Source organism: Bombus pyrosoma, linkage group LG3 (genome assembly GCF_014825855.1).
Source record: "Bombus pyrosoma isolate SC7728 linkage group LG3, ASM1482585v1, whole genome shotgun sequence".
Classification (NCBI taxonomy): domain Eukaryota; kingdom Metazoa; phylum Arthropoda; class Insecta; order Hymenoptera; family Apidae; genus Bombus; species Bombus pyrosoma.
Window position 1 is genome coordinate 8,941,797 of NC_057772.1, and position 17,836 is coordinate 8,959,632.

Here is a 17,836-nt window from a genome sequence, read left to right on the forward strand (position 1 = left end):
GAAACCGAGATATGTTTTTGTATTTCGTTCAAGAGCTTTTCTTTCGTTCTCGATGATACGAGTACTTACGTTCATTCGAATGTGATTCAAATGTTGACGAAAAAATTGGATTCCTCATATCTCTCTTTTGAGAAAGCACAAGATTGGGAAAACGTGCAAGAATTTGTACTAGTATTACTGAAGAAGTGACTATAAATATCGAAAAAGTAACGTATAGTCATTGATTACACACACTGGCGACAAGATTCGATTCTTTGTATTTTTGATTGAAAAGGGCATCCAATTAGAAAAAACATACGAACTTGAGTTGATATTACTTACGAGGATGCTGGTGACTAAAAATCAGTAAAACAGCGTATAGTCACTGACTATAGGCATTATCGAAATTCGTATTTTTAACCGAAAGCAGTTTTAAGTTGAAAAAGTTCGCAAGAATTGAAATTGGTGTTAAATAGAGGAAAGACCGGTATAGTCACGAAGTCTATGTCATCCGAGCCAAAAAATTAAATTTTTAATATAAAATGATTTACAGTCACAACTATAAAGCGAGGAATCCTATATTTTTATTGACTATACGATTTAGGCCAAAGAAACATTTTTGTTGAAAATAATGGTATTTATAATTACGACTATAAGACTTATAATTATTGATTACGAAGAAAAGTTTCCATTTTATATCATTTTATAATAATCTGTTATATAAACAGGGTGTAAAATAGGTAGTTAAACTATGATATCGTATCATGCTCTTCCTAAGGATCGACAACATCATATGAACATATATGTATAGGTTCAAACAAACTTTCTTTGTGATGAGAAAAGTGATAGTAATACCATGTCTGAAACCACGTGTGAAATAATGATCATTCTCCACGGTGAAAGCAAAGTTTAACTAACCTATATCGACTGCACGAATCGATTATCTCCAATCCGAGCCAAAAATTGGCAAATTCTAATCATCTCGAATTTGCCCAACCATAAACAATTATGTACTCTCTTCAAACAAAAAAGAAGGTTAAGTAATTGTTGAGCGATAACTGAGAATAAGATTTTACATGCAAATTGCGTTAGATTGCGGATTTTGATGCATTTATGATAAATTTTAGGTGAAGAAATTCACAAAATGCATATAATATACATAAAGTATTCAAATTTGAGTACGCGTCATAATTTTCAGTGGACGAAACAAATCGCCATGCCTTGAGCTTCTTTAGTTCTCTTTATAAATATATGAAATTACATAAAAATTCGCAATCTAATTATTCTGCAGAAATATAGAGACAGAGAATCCTGTCAACGTTTGAATCACTTGTGCGCCATGATCGTACGCTAGAACGAAGAAAAACAACGAGACATAAACGGCCAACAATAATAAATAAAAGAAGGAAGGTCTAACCTATAAGCCGGCTGACGCCAGCAATGAAAACCGTAGCTCATCGTTAATGCCTTATTTTCTATTCGTTCGTGGCGTTTGTATAATGCATGATACTTGCGGCTGCGAACCAAGCAGGCTGAATCAAAGATCAAAGTTTAATAATGAACAAACGTACCGTGAAAACGAGACGTACCGCTACTTCTGTACCACCGTCACTGCCGGGAACTAGCTCGGGTCATCGCGCGTCATGATGACATACACACACAATGACACGTTAAATAACACACGAGTGAAATTGAAAGACCGGTCACGACCTCCCCGTTGAACGATCCGCGAGAAACGACATCTCGTTCGACATTCACGCGGGACCGACACGAAAAGTCCCGACGCCACACGGATTCGCTCGAATCCTCCTCTCCGCTCCTTCGCGCTTTCGACGGGGCTACATACAATCGACGATCGCACAATCGTGTTTACGACCTTCCGTTCGATTTTCGTTCGCCGCCTCTGGGACGCTTACCAAAAACGAAAGTTTCGCTCGGTTTGCTTCTTTTCGATATTAATCCATTATCAGTGGCGGATCTAAAAGCTTTTCTGGGGGTTGTTTAACTAGTACATGAGTATATTTTTGAATCTTCTTTTGCAAGGTTAAAGATCTGTTTGTATTTTAATATCTCTGTTTACATTAATTGTATACTTAACAAATTTTCAGGATCTGACACAATATTCTTACATTTTATTATTCTTAGAGGACGCCCCTATCGCTCACCTCTCGATCCGCCATTGTCGATGGTAGCTACTATCGATTCTTTTTCTTCGATTACTCTGGGCAATATCGTTGATCGATGAAACTGTTACAGATGACACTGTTGCTGGTATTAAACGTTTTTTTAAGTATTATTATTAAAGATTCTTTTCAATTATTTAATTATAAAGAATAGAAGAATATTAAATATTCTTTTACTATTAGGTTGTTGCATAGTGAACGATGTTTCCAGATAATTTGAACAAGTTCATATTTTTCTACTGCGTATTGTACTTTTGAAAACACTAAAATGAATTATTTTAAAAATATCGTCAAACCAGTGAAAGAAAATAAACTGAAGTCATTTGAACAAGGTAATATGTACACAAAAACAGTTGTTGAACGTTTTATGATTCGAAATAGCCGAAATAAGAGTTCAAAATAAAGTGACATTTATTTGTTATGCAACAGTCTGATATTAACCTCTTCGGTGCGATCGTTGACTTTAGCTATCAGATATAATCATACTTATATAGTGACAATAATCGACCATTTATGACTATAGTGTCGTCTATAGTGTCATAATTATATAAGTAAGATAATATTTAACTTCTCCTTTGCATTATTCCTGTTTTTAATATATTTTTCTATTTATTCAAAACAAATAGAAAATTCTACACAGAACAATTATGTTTTATTAAAAAAAAACACGTGTTAGAAAAAAGTAATTGCACTAAAATGACTATCATACCGAAGAGGTTAGAAATACTTCCCTCTCATTTCAGTAGCATTTTAACGTTCGTCGCTTTGTTAAGTATTTCGTAATAAATAAATGTTGTAATATCGTTGTTAATAATCAAATGTTAATTAAATATTGAATGGTTAGGAATAATGATATTATAGTATATAGAGTTGCACGTTGGAATGAGAACTGTAGTAAACTGAGAAAGAAGAATTGCAAAGGCGATATTGCTCGTTGCATTAGACGTGTATTATAATACGTATATTGTTAATGGTTCCTGTTGAAAATTTTCGAAGGGCAAAAATGGAAATCGAAAATCGTACTTATGGATTTCTCACGATCACGGTAACGATTGGTGCAATTAACTTCGCGTCTATGAAGCGTTTTTAATCGTTATTTGCCGACTGCGCCGACTTTTAAGTCAGGAAACGATCGTCAAGAGTTGTATGTTTCTAAAGATTTTTTCTTAAAAGATCTGCATTTTTCGCGTATATTTTAAATCTGAAGTTTTCTTTTTTTGTTTGTTTTTGGTCATTATATTTCTGATATAATAAACTCTCTATTCTTACCTGGCCTGTCTGACTTATTTCGAGCTTTTCTCCTGCGACCTTCGAGATACGTGTGTATGATTAGATATATTTTAAAACGTTAATAGTAATTTTTGTTGAAAAGATTGTTATATATCTTGGGTATAGTAAAATATTTTTTAGCTTGGACAAAAGAAACATTAATATAGATTTTTTTTATTGTTAAGAACTTTTGATGGATGTAGCGAGATTTATGAAAGTTTTTCAAGTGCTAAAAAGGAAAAATAACATTAAAAAATATTGAGTCTTATGGCTCAATAAATATTTCGTAAATAATACTGAAATTTATTCATTTCGAACAAAAAGAAATACGTAAAGAAATACCTAAATTGTTTAGATACGTAAATGAATAAAAAAGAACTAACTAAACACCTAATTAATAACCTTTAAGAATTTTCTAAATAAATGTGAATATAAATGGTAATTAAGAAAATCTGAAGAATATATGTAGAAATATAAATCTTTCAAATCTTTTTGAAATAAGTGGTTTTAACTATTAGCTATTACAAATAATAATAGCTTCTCATAACTAATTACTTGTAAGTTCATTTAAAATAATATTTAAATATTCCCGACCGTAAAGATAAATTAAACATTTATTATTCAAACAGAGACTCGATGTTCATTTCTCTCAAACATACTTAGTAACTAATAATCGTCACTCTTTTATCAATTAATAATTATTTAATGATGTTTGATGTTTGTCATAATTTGTCATATAAAATATTGTAAAATTCTATCTTCATATTTTTCTTCTTTCTCTATCACTTCGATCATTTCTAACAACTACAATAAATTGTTTTATCGATTTATTATAATAATTATCAAATGAATAAATTTATAATCTAATATACCCAATTAAGTGGATATCGAACTTTTTAATATAATCGTCGTTATCATACGACTGGTGTAAAATAAGAAAAAAAGATGAAAAGAGGATATAAAGCAATGATATAAAGCCTTTTCTTTTTTATACAATGTATTGTAATTTTTACTAATTCACATGATTCCTAGTAAATGGTTCTTGTCGAACCTAATATCTCGGCTATTAATTTTCTTGTAACTCATACTGCAATGCTACGATCTGCAAGTCGACCCTTTCTGAATCAATTTTCATTCATATAAACATGTGTCATTTTCTTCCTACTTTGTAAAAATCGAGAAATATTTTATTACTTTCTTATTATATTCCTTCTTCTTTAAAATAGAATGCAGCCAAATAATTTGCAAAATTTGTTTCAGAAATTGATCATTACGTGTACTGAAATCTTTCCACAATTAACGACTAGTTTCATTACTTAATCTTATTATCATCTTAATTCCTACTAATTAATTCATTCGTTAAAATTTTTTCTTAAATTTCATTATGAATTTCTCGAATATTTCAACTAATTGCTTAATATTCCTCGAACATTAATCCATTAAAATATCCAAACATTGGATAGTTCAAGATTTAATTTAATAAGTGCCTGAATGTTTTCTTTTGGTTTCATTTTATTCAGAGAGGGTCAACGGAATTACTTTGACACATTGCAAAAAAACGCCGACATAGAAAAATCTCAATTCGGAATCGACGAATCACGTTTGTTAACAACAATCTGCCGAGGCAGAAATGAGGAACGAACGTACGTCGATGTTTAGATTTACATAATTTCAATTTGTATAATTTCGCCGGAAACCGAGGGGTACATCATCATCGTTTAATATTAAATCGAATTGCGATATACCTTACGCTTCAATGTCCTCACCACGAGAATCATCTTAATTAAATGGTAGCACTGAGAACGATAATCGTGCAGCGATGATAAAGGAAAATCTGCCGTACAGTATTTTCTTCCAATTTGTCGAGAAAAAAAGAAAATTAACAAATTTAACCGAAATTTAACAAATAGAACGAGGAACAGAAGTAAAAATAACAAACCCTACCGAAGACAGAAATAGAGAAACGATTAAAAAGTCCAACTATTAAAAATCGAAAAATCTTCTCAATCCTAAAGGTAGAAAGGTAGAAAAATAAGGACTAGACAAGAATTGAGAAATTCCAATGAATAAAAATTTCTACTCACAGTTAAATAAATAACCGTAAGTTGAATTATACTATCCACCAAAAATGACTATATAAAATATGCCAATAAAGCTAAACTTACGATGATATTTAAATAAATAAATAAATAAAATAATGCGTTCAACAAATAATTAAAAAAAGCAATTGTAAATAAAAAGTAAGTAAACGAAAGGAAGAAAATAATAATGTCAGAAACAGATACTGTACGGCGTTCTCCGTTTACTTCGATTAGCGAACCAGAAAACAAGAAGGACACATCGCGCAGGGATCAGCTATGTCGACGAGGCAGGGGAGAACCAGTCGCGATAAAAAGAGCAGAACATCGTTTCATTTTTTCTTCCTTTCCATCTTTTTTCCTCGTCTTCTCCGCTTTTCCTTTTTTGTTTTCGCGGATTACGCGTGGTCACCACTAAAGTAACTACTTTGCATCATAAAAAGTTTGTCTATGGGATTGTGAATCGTCGCGTGTAAACTCTGGGACAACGGGGGCGCCTCGTGGGACGTTGGCCCGTGGTGGGAGTGGCTGCCAGCTTGATGGCCACCCTCCTGGCCGCCGCCACCCTCGTTCTCGGCTATGTCGAAGCCAGCCTCCGTACCATCCAACGACAGATCGCTGCTGCAGAAACTCTCGCCCGAGTGGCCTGGATAAGCGTCTGAAATTAACGGTTGATCGCGTTGATTAGAGATTGGTGAACCATAGAGAGGGTTAATGAGGGCAATCGAGGTTGTTCAAGAGGTTTGACAGTTCTGGAAATGTTTTGGAAATTTTGAGGAATTATTTCTAATAGTTGAAAGTATGTACTCTTTGATGGAGAGCTTTGACGGACTTTCCAAGATATCCTTTGAACGTTTACGAGCTTTCGTTGTTTTGTTTTGTAAAAGAAAACTTCGATGAGTAGCGTCTTGAGAATTTTGTAAGTTCGATAGTTTGACAGTTCTGGAATTGCTGTCGAATTTTTTTAAAGAATTAATCGTAATAGGTAAAAGCATTATACTTTTGGTGGAGTTTCGATGAAGCTTCAAAGGTGTCGTTTGCGAATTTGGGCGAAGCAAGTTCCTGAAGTTTGTAAGAGAGAATTCTTTCAAGTAGAATTTTGAACGCTTTGAAAATTTTCTTTGGGATTTTTGTAAATTTCCAAAAGATTTCAACAATCCAATTACTGTCAGATTATTTAATGATTTTGTACGGCTAGAGGAGACTTACCGTCAGGCGAGTACGGGTTATTGGGGTTGAGCGGTTGGGTGCTTGAGGGGAAGCTAGAAGATTCCCCGTCGCGCATGTTCATGGCGTTCAAGTAATGACCTGCGAACGAGATCAAACGATTGGCATTGTACCGACAACACATTTATCGAAGCCCCATTAACCAGTCTTCGCGAAACGTTACACAACGATAGAAAGTCACGATAGAAATTAAAAACATTGACGAAACTAGAGCGAAATAGGACAAGATCAATTTTCCTTGATGAATTTCTTTTCTATCTTCTACTGTTTCAGGGCTATAGTTTGTTCCAATTACTTAACACACCCTATATTTATTTTTTAATTATTTATAAAATAATTAAGTAATAATATTTATAAATAATTAAGTCTAAACAGAAACATACAGAATGTCTCAGTATTTTTTCAGTGATACGTTATTCTAAACGTATAACGAGTAAAACGTAACGAGTATATTCTACACATATGACCTTGAAAGCATTGTTAAATATTTATAAAAACAAGATGATGTTCAAAATGACCGGCAAAAGATTGAATTTATTACTTCCTGAAGTTTTCGTTTACTAACTCGTTGAAGTTGAAGCCGTAGAAGTAGCATAATATCTTCTGAAACGTGTAAATATTCCTGATCTATTGATACCTTGAACCGTAGTAATACACGTTCGTTATCGCTCATTTCGTACGTATATTACTTTTTTTCCTACAACTTTTTAGCAATGCCTTTATTTTTTTAATTAATCTTTGTCGAACCTTCAGATGAGGTTTACCAGGCTGTACAAAATTAATAAAGAACACACTGATATTTTCTGAGCACATTTTTGATTACGTTAGAGTATTACATGATAAATACATGTAGCATCTATGAAAGTATACGATGACGTACGTTCATGTGATACCTTTTTCCTATCTTGGTCTATAGAATATACTAACAAAGTTTGGCAGGAAAAAAAGTGGGACACCTTGTATATAATTTAGTTGATCCTCTTTCATTTTATTTTAAACTTTGGTGGTCCAGTCAATAGAGCTACTGAAATGGATTCGCAGGATCCAACGGGCCTTTTGCATGCTGTATGTCATAGAAAATGAATTATATATCGTAGAAAATAGAGAACCACAGGCAATCAAAATGATATCGATGTATCTAATTTTTGCAACTTGCAGAATTCTTTGACATTCTTTAATCCCCGTTAAGTCAGATAGAATCCATCACAATAATTCTATTCGCTAAACTATCGATCACTTTCTGCTTTTATTCGAATCACCGTGCACAAATTTTCATGCGGTCGTATAAAAAATAATTCGATCGAAAAAATTCGTAACCCGTGTATTACTTGGGCTTCTAATAGACGAAAGCTCAACACAATAATAATAATAATAATAATAATAATGACAGATAGTTTACCAAAAACAAAGAAGCGACTTGAGTAAAAACTCAGTAATGTTAAACCGATAAAAATAAATTGAAGGAGATTTAAAAAAAGAATAAGAAGATTTAGTAAAGATATTCAATAAAGAATAAAAAGGTCCATACTGTGATCGCTATGAGGACTCTCCGTTCGACGTTCCTCCTTCGGCTCCTTATCGGATCCAGGCTCGGTTTTCGCTTTCCTCTGCAACTTCTTCATCTTCGCCCGCTGGTTCTGGAACCAGACTTGAACCACGCGCACGCTGAGGCCCGTCTCTTTTGCTAGAGCCTCTCGAACCTTTCGACAGGGTTTCGGTGACACCTCGAACGCCGCTTTGAACTGGCGCCTCTGCGCCGACGTGAGGATCGTCCGCGGTCGTTTGGGACCCCGACGACCATCGCGGGGCCGATTTTCGTCCAGTAAATCATCGTCTGTAAATCAAGTTCGTTTCTTCAAATTCTTATCTGAATTAATTACTTCATTGAATTTTTAATATGTCCGAGGATCAAACGTAACAAGCGTAGGTGAAGTAAAATTGTTGCCTGAAATTTATCGTTCGTTAGAAGTGGAATTGCTTTTTGGTAACATGGAATCTGGATATAGAAGGTTTGTCAAGAATAGTTTCATAGGACGGAGATGTAACAAAGATGTGACAAGTGGATGTTGACGATGATAGAAAAAGATAGAGGACAAACCGACCAGTGGAGGTGCAACTTTCGACTGAATAAAAAAGACTAGGGTAGAATTATACGGGAAGAGATTTCAATGGCGAGAAATTGAGATTTAGAAGTATACATATGGAAAAGAGCATACTGATAGTATTTAAAAAAGGAGAAAAATTGATAATGGAATGGAAGTTGAATTTTTAAAAAGTCTACGCTATTGGATGTACATACAATTACATGTGAATATAAATATACGTGGAGGAAACGAACAAAAGAAGAAAAACTGATAGCTAAGATGTATTTAGAACTGAGAGGAAACACTGTCGGAAAAGGTATGTTGATAACGTTTGTTTGTAATAACAGATTATGTTAAGAAGTTTCGATTGACCTGAGATTATTTAATGCACGATAATATTATAATTCGAACTGTCAAACTCATTTCTTAAATCAGAAACATCAAAGAGACTTGAACATTTCCCAAGAATGAAATCACGTTAATAACACAATCGCAGTCCAATCGAATTTTTCCTCGCGAAACTCTTCGCGAAAGACAGACTTAGAAAATAATTCCAACAAAGTTGTAACTAACAAACTGCTCTTCCATCGATTTCACCATAAATTTCCCTCAAAGCAATCGCAAACTAAATCCCATGTATTTAGGAAAGAACTTGAAAAAATGATCTGTCGGAGAAATCATGAATACTAATCCTTCTATTCTCGTTTCTAGATTGGCGTTCTTCTATTCTCCATTATTTTTCTCTGTCCAATTCATGGAAGAATCGTTTCTAATTACGCTTGGTTTAAGTGTATTTACCTTGAAAAGAGAGACAGCCTTGATTCAAAATTCCTGCAGGCTTTTACTTTGGATGTCTTTAGATAGTAGTAGTACAACCTGCGAACAATGCAACAAGGTATGTACAATACGTTCTCGTACGTTTCGTCGATTATTTCATCTCATTTGTCAATTTTTCTGTTCTTATTTTTATTTCTCTAACGATCCGTCTAATTCGTCTTTTCCTCATTTTTTATTATTATTATCGCTAATTTTACCATCTATTCGCCTATTATTACTGCTTTTCATTCTATCATTCGTTCATTAATATTTTGTTATTATTTTTTTTTCTTTTTTTTTTGGAAGACAAATCGACTCGTTGAATATAAGCGCGAGTTTGATCGATCTTTCGGGCGGGATAAAATCTGTATGAACGAAACTACGTAAAACCATTATTTGGACAATTTTTTCGTTTAAAGCAACGTCAGTCGATATATATATTGTCCTGAACGGACCGCCAATCTCGGTACTAGCGAAATCGATAATAAACAGAAATCGTGATAGTCGAGCAGTTTGCTGTCGAATGTTCCGATTCCACGGGGATACTATATCGCTTTACACCTGTAAATTCACGTTATCGTATACGGTATCAAAACGGTGGATTTTCATAGTTTGCTTCGTTTGGTAATATTTAGAAAACGGTGGCCAGAATTTTTACATTTAGCCGTAGAAAATGGCACGCACATGTATGGAGAAGAGCATGCAGAAAGAATCTTCATGAGTAAGATAACGTTTCTAGTAAATTATAAAAGCTACCAATTCTAGGGAATTAAGAATTTACGATTTACCATTGTTAACACTAGAACTACCGATAGTTAACACGAAGCTATTTCTATTAAAAGCAGTCGAAACGACTGGTCTTTAAAAAATATCTAATAGTAGAATATTTTTATATTTATTGATTTATTACTTTCCTACAGAAGGAATTCCATAATCCCTAAACGAGGGTCGACACATTTATAAAATTATAGAACCAGTCATTCTGACTGATATGGTATTTCTAGTGTTAGCATCTAGCGATCTAGCGATCGATCCGGAGTTTTCCTCGTAACTGATATCGTCATATCGAATGATACGCAGTAAAAATTTGGAAAACGCGTGGCAAGTTGTAGAAAACGAGGAAACTGGTTAATTGAGGTTCGATAAACAGATTGCAGAACCCTTTTACATTTTGACAAGTACCGGTCATTTTGACTGGTATTGGTATAAGTAGCCTTGATAAAAGGTTATTTTCAGTTTGAATACATAAGAAACAAAATAAAATTCATTATATTATTCTTTTAGTTGTCGTTGCGGAAGTCATTAGATCATTGTGGAAAACAATATAAGATGAAGTAGGAATCTTAAAATAAAATTGTAAAACCGACCAATTTGACTGGTATGGTAGTTCTAGTGTTAATATCAAAGCGTTAAGAACAACTGGCTGAGATTTATCTTTTGAAACTGAGAGTTGTGAAACGAAATGAAACAAAAGTACGAAGAAGCTCATATACGCGATGATGGAGAAGCTGATATGCTTTAATAAGACAATTATGCTCCCATAAACAACAACACCTACGTTTTACAAACAAAGAATGAAAAGTACTGAAGAAATGGAAGGCGTCGTTTATCCTTATTTCAATTCAGAAAAATTATAGAAGCAAGATTCCAAAGAAAAATACTAAACAACTGGAGAACGTGAAATTGGCATCGAAGAAATAGAAGACATCGATAAAACGCAATATCTTCGCTTTGATTCTAATCCAAAAATTGGAGAGTAACTCGCCAAATGAAAATATCGAAGAGAGAAGGAACGCTATAAAAAAATTTAAATAAAATATACATATAATGAAGCTAATTAAGCTGAAAAAATGGAGTGACATTTTATAAGCATTTTGCTCGAGGTGTAGGACGATCGTGGTTCAAAAGTTAGACCCGCAGCAACCCACGCGATCGAACCTGATTCTTCTTTCTTCAACGCGAAAGAAAGAATTTAAGCTAACCGTACCTTACCACTATTAGGATCGCAATCCTATGCAAATGCATATGTAATTTCATTTTTAACAACTTCTGTCGCGGTAAATTTAACGTAACAAGTAACCCCATAGAAGAAGAATCTTGTCGTTACTTTTGAACCACGACCAGGTGCATGTTACTCAGGATCCTCCCCTATAAGACATATCCAAAATTCAACAAAGTTATAGTTGAACCTGCTTTTCTGCACACGATTATCGTGCTATAAAAAGATATTGAGAAAAGAAAAGTAACGAAAGAGATCGATTGAAACGCGAAAGACGACAATTGTCACTAACCTTGAGGACTGTTCAGGTACAACTCGTGCTCGTAGTCCCTTCGACAGATCGGTTGTCCCTGACGGAGGAAATACTGGGTGCCAGGAAGTAATGGTTGGCCGCACATGCAACACGCGAAACACTCCACGTGAAACACCAAACCCGGCGCCCTTAATACGAAATCCGAGCAGCTGATCTTCTCCATGCAACGCGCACACTTCACACCGAAGATCCGCTCGTAGTCGTTTCGACAGTAGAGTTTTAGCTCACGAATGAAACATGAATGCGTAAGCGGTGTCGCACACGCGGCACACGAAAGACATTCCTCGTGGTAGTTCCTCCCAGCGACCTGCATCACGTACTTGTCGACTATCGTACGGCCGCAACCAGCGCAGATCGTCTCCAGCAAACCGGACTCCGTTTTCACTGAAACTGACGGCTCTGAAATCATCACAATCGTCACTTTTTTTTCTTCTTCTAACACCAGAAGGAACCTAAACATCAGGAACCCTCAGAATCGATATTCAATATTCCAAGATTCTCAACATCGATCGATACGTATTGTCGATATTCTTCGAAATACATGATACTTGTACTAAAATAATTTTGAAAATCTTTTCCAGCCAATATCCAAGTTTCGTTCCACGAATTTACATGTGAAAATATATCTCTTCTTAAATGTTACTCCTTAGCCCACACTCTGCATCCTTGGTTTCTTTATTCACAGCGCTAAAATAATGGACGTACGGGCTTTCTTTTGTCTAGATAACGTTAAACGAACGTTACGTCGAAACTGTTTTTAAATCGCCAATAAATATTGAATAAATGTGAATATGTATTATCAGTGTTGTGCCAATGTTTATTGACAAACCGCAATGTTAAGAACAATATTGCTGACTGTCTGAGGACATTCTAAGATTTAGAGATTTAATAGGATTAACATTATGGAACATCCAGACGATCAGTATGTATCATCAGTATCGTAGGGTTCTTACATTCTGTTTATAATATTCAGAATTCTCAATATCGTATTTACAATATACAGGATGTAATTAGAACACGTGCAACTCGCTTCGGCAACTGATTATACACCTAAGAACAATGAAAGTTTCGTATAAACGAATCTTCTGTTTTGATTTTGTGTTATCTAATTAGATAATTAGATTTTCACAGACGATGATTAAAATGACTATTTTGCATTTGCATGTAATCTTACGTATCTTGTTATGCATCCGATTACACTCTGGATGATTATTGTTGCTATTAGTATCAGTATATAGTGGGTTATAATAAAAGTTTATTCTATTCTGAAGCTTAGTATTTCGACATTTTTAATAGATGTTGCATACTCACAGAATTCATTGTAACTCATGCAGGTATGTTTATGTGAAATTTCCTCATTGCTTTCGGTGTATAATCAGCTGCCAAAGTGGGTTCGACATGTTCTGTTACACACTGTATATCGATCGTTCAATTGTCAGTATTTATCGACAAACTGCATTTTTCTCATACGTTCGATGTTACTGACGATACAATTAGCTTCGAGTTAGCGTTTCTTCAACGATGTCTAACCAAAAAATAAAAAGCTTGAGCAACCATTATATGAACATCATCAATGAAGAAATCAAAGAAGAAAAGGGTATGAGCTAAGGTCATAAGACACAGAGCATAGTATTTTTCATCAAACTACCTCGTTAGCATTTCCAACATTGATACGTCGATCTGTTCTCTCAATGTTCGATAATATTGACGATATTATGTTGACAAGATACGTTGATCGTCCGAGAGTTCGTATAATGTTGACAGCTCTGAAATATTGACGATAATATTGATCCTGAAGGCTCCTTTATTACATAATTTTATTACATTAAATGTATCGAGAGAGTCAAGGACTAAATTATTTATCCTATTTCACAATACATAAATGTGTCTAGTAAAAATATTCAGATGAACGTACCATTTCATTGTTTAAATAATTTCTAATAAAATCACTTTAATAAATTCATTGCGACAATAAGTAATCATTCGGATAAATTCATTCGTTTGCAAAAGAGCTCGTCATGGACGTGTTATTACTAAATCTTAACCAGTCAAGGAGTAAATCCTCTTTTACTAATAAACATATCATATATCACATTTAACAATAATTATATAATACCTTTCGTGAGAAATGCAGGTACACGTATCTTTGCATTCTTCAAATAATTTTTCCAACTTTCTTTTTTCCTTTTACCACGTAACTAATTTTTCAGTAAAAAGCAAACTTGTTACTAAAATTAACACTGCGATCCACAGTTATTACAAAATTTATATCGCTAACGTTTATTAGAAAATTCGAACGGATTTTAATCTACCTAGTATTTGACGTAGTATAAGACACATGCGAATGCACTGTGACTGGAACGACAAATTTACGATAAAATAACGAGTAGAAAATAAAGGCAGCGAGAAGCGTTCAATTTATACTAAATACCGTCGGTTTATTAAATACTTACGGCTGTCTACAATGATATATATAGCTATATAATTGAGCAACAGCAATGTTTATGAACTGACACAGTCCAGAACTACTTATTGTTAGATAAATTTGATATCTAGAAAATTCACCGTGCTTTGTTATTAATCCTCGATAACGACAGGGACTTACAAGTCGAATATCCATACGTCCATATGTTTCGGAGCTTATTTTACTTGCTTATCGATGTGCTATCGCATTTTTCTACATTCGTATTTTCACCATGTTGCTATCAAATGATTGCTATGTATCTATTATACTAATCTTTTTTTTTTTTTTTCATAATTTCGTAACTAAATAAAATTCTGATCACACAAAATCAAACTGTCAAAACTATTTATAAATCAGCTAAAAGAGTGAACTCTTACGAATCGTTATACACATATTTTATGAAACATTAAATGGATCTATATGTATCTTACATAATATCGAATGAGATCTTTGCAAATAGATGTAGTAAATTGTCTTGTATGTAATATATGATAAATTGAAATACGTCGTTACGTAGATTAGATGTAAATTAGTATTCCTGATGAGAGAATTTCCATCTGTCAGTCAAATATACAGAATCGTTGGAATCGAGGTGAGAATATGAAATTTTTCTGGCGGATTTTTATCGCGAAAGAAATAAATACGCAGGGAGTTATGCCGAATGATATGGCTGTCGTACTGAGAAATGTGATAGGGTTCTGGAGCAGAGCAATATCGCGAGTCCCATGAAATTTGTCCCGTCGCTTATCGATTGTCGATAGTGATAAAGCCAGAGCAGGGCAGAACGCGGTACAATAACTTGCTGTTTACCTCAACTACCACTCAACTGTAACTCAAAACCAAAAACTTGGACTCGTTACATACGACGAGCGATTTTAATATTCAATAATCAATTCCACGTTCTTCACATTTTTCTTTCATTAGGAGACTCGTATCTTTGGATCATGGACGTCCAGTGACATTAACATGAGAAAGCCAACAGAAATTAATTTGTTACATTTTGCAGAGTGTTAACATACTCTACGTTGACAGCGATTGTATAAAAATCGCTAAAGATGTTGCTATGACCAGTGCAGCTACCAAGCGACGATAAGATAAATTTAAGCGAAAGTGAAATTGAAAAATCAAGGAAAATTGTTCTGTACCGTTTTTCCCCCTGTATCTTCGATCACGCTATCATATTAGTATAATCTGCATTAACGACGATTTTATAAGAGTCGCAAAGGATTCCTACGATCACAGACGAGGATTAATAAATTGGTTAGACAGATAATCTTTTTAATAAAGTAATCAACCTCGTCTCACTTACTTTTAACCGTACGAAGGGATAGCTACTCTTAATTACTGCACAATAGGACCCGTATAACGAGACCAAAATGTTGCTACACCGCACCCTATATATATTGCAAAATTGTATAGAAAGTAAAAGTTGCTCAAAAATAAGCCTATGTGACGATAAATTTCACAGATGCAACGTTATTGCCTGAACACGCGAGGTAAACAAACAAGCGTAATATTTGCAATTGTTTCGCTGTCTTATGCTTTGGCGCAAATTTGACTCGATTGTTTCTGAATTCATTGGAAGATTACAATTACGCGTTAACTTTCGTACAATAAGGAAAACTTTACGTATTGTCTATAGAGAATTAGCTGCGTTGCTTCAAAAAAGAATTTAGTTTAGTTTTTGCTTCGTGGATTTCGTCTAACGTGAAATTCGAATTTCCCGCGTTGCAAACGACTCTGCTCTATACAAAAAAAACACGTATGATGACAATGTGTAGAAAAGCGTATATAGCAGAAGCTACGAAATTTCTACAAAAGCTCTTACACGTACACTAAACTAAAAATCGACTGGAAAGACACAACGAATAGAGATCTGGTTAAGAGATACGAATTAACAATGAACGTCCATAGATAAGTGAGTAGATAGGTGAACATACGAAAGTGATTTTCGTAAGGTGTATATATACTCGCTTTCGACTGGCATTCTGCAAATCAATGTCGTTAGAGGAAAACATAGAGGAAGAAAGTTCATTCTCACCTGCGTTGTTATTGTCGTTGGTAGGTCGAAAGGGAATCGGCGGTGCAGCGGAGCCCATAGTTGGTGGGCCCGACTCACTCTGCCGGTTTAAGCTACCAGGAAGCGGAGGGTAGAATTCCAACATGGTTCCTCGTGCCCTCGAGCTGTCGATTTCTCAACTCCTCCCCACCACTTTTTCACAAGCAACACTTCCTGACAATCTTTTTTTCTTTCTCTTTCTTCGATTATCCCTCCTCGACGATTCCCCTTTTCATTCAATATCACTCTCCGGGAAAAAGAACCAACCAAATTCAGTCACTTTACGTAGAAATCATGAAACAACGAACTTGTCCTGCCTAAAAACAATGTCAAACTTCTAAGTCCTTCGACTCCACGTCCGTCGAAGTCGATAGATCCCTCTAAAAGAACGTTCTCGAGTTACAAAGAGAAAAATCCAAATTCACAAAAGCGTCACGTTGTCCGATCGTCCGATTGATCAACCCTCTCCCGTCCTTCGATGCGGCGATAGGTCTCAAGAAAAGATCCTGTGAGCGATGCCAGACATTCTCATGGATTTCCAACATTGATGGAAGCTGGATTTCGTGGTCGATACCATCTTCGGCTTCTGTGTTATCTTCCTGTTTTTAGACCACCGTGTCCAAGGGTGGTTTTCTTGTATTAATAGGTCGACGAGACTTGTTAGTATCACGTTCAGGCGATGACTGCTCCAACGTATCAACGATCTGGACTCTCAGGCTTTTTTGACTCTAGCCACCGCATCGACAGTGAAAATCATCCCCACCTATCAGACGTAGACCATCGACTGAACGGTAAGGGTCGAAGGCGGGACGTTTCGAGCAAACTAAGGGAAACCGAGGAACAAAGACGATTGGTTCATGCTGGATCCGCCTCTGAACGTAGAGAAGTGGAAAGGGTGAATACTGACCGTGGTGCTCAACCGGATGCACGACGCTTCCGAAGATCAATATCGCACGACAGTGACGTACACTGCTCGTCCAACACACGGGGTGGTTACCTTGAATTTGTTTTCAATTTCCAGTTGAGCATTTGATGGTAAGTGCGGTTCCGAGGATGCTGAGACAGGGCTCGACCGCTGCTTTAGATTCTCTTAGTTCGGCGTTGTTACTTTCAAGTTTATTTTCAATTTCCAATTAGGGAATTTGATGATGAGCGTGGTTTTCAGGATGTTTAGAAAGGTTTTGATTGGTGGTTTGAGTAACTTACAGAGCGGCGGTGCGCTAATGTTAAAATTTAGCCGTTTTAGGGATGTTGGTTGGAAGTTCGGCGTTGCTATCCAGAATTAAGAATTTCTGAAGATTCGATGATTTGACAGTGATGTCAGGAATATTGAGATGAGGTCCGATCGCTGGTGTACTTTCTATC

The 17,836-nt window shown here is 35.1% G+C and overlaps 2 protein-coding genes across 3 annotated transcripts in view; one reads left to right on the forward strand and one right to left on the reverse strand.

Annotated features, from left to right (window-relative positions):
* Positions 1-3,430, forward strand: part of LOC122566049 (proton-coupled amino acid transporter-like protein CG1139) — a gene marked incomplete in the record, with an annotated part of 23,075 nt that extends 19,645 nt beyond the window's left edge. Inside the window, 1 exon segment of the mRNA XM_043722748.1 lies at positions 1-3,430.
* Positions 3,431-4,578: 1,148 nt separating this feature from the next.
* LOC122566340 (LIM/homeobox protein LMX-1.2-like) lies at positions 4,579-17,125 on the reverse strand. 2 transcript variants are annotated; one of them, XM_043723451.1, is made up of 5 exons: positions 16,454-17,125; positions 11,928-12,347; positions 8,265-8,570; positions 6,719-6,817; positions 4,579-6,167 (listed from the first exon to the last, which is right to left on the reverse strand). In XM_043723451.1, exons 1-5 carry the CDS (start codon positions 16,575-16,577, stop codon positions 5,908-5,910), a joined length of 1,209 nt encoding a protein of 402 aa, XP_043579386.1. In that variant the 5' UTR covers positions 16,578-17,125; the 3' UTR covers positions 4,579-5,907. The 2 variants fall into 2 exon arrangements, with proteins under 2 accessions (XP_043579386.1, XP_043579387.1); XM_043723452.1 differs by lacking the exon at positions 6,719-6,817.
* Positions 17,126-17,836: the final 711 nt, after the last annotated feature.

Excerpts from the sequence above, each read along its gene's own strand:
- LOC122566340 (XM_043723451.1), bottom strand. The coding sequence starts at position 16,577 with ATGTTGGAATTCTACCCTCCGCTTCCTGGTAGCTTAAACCGGCAGAGT. Across the intron at positions 6,818-8,264 it reads GAGTCCTCATAGCGATCACA|GTCATTACTTGAACGCCATG; the intron begins GTATGGACCTTT and ends TCTCGTTCGCAG. Across the intron at positions 6,168-6,718 it reads TAACCCGTACTCGCCTGACG|ACGCTTATCCAGGCCACTCG; the intron begins GTAAGTCTCCTC and ends CGTTAATTTCAG.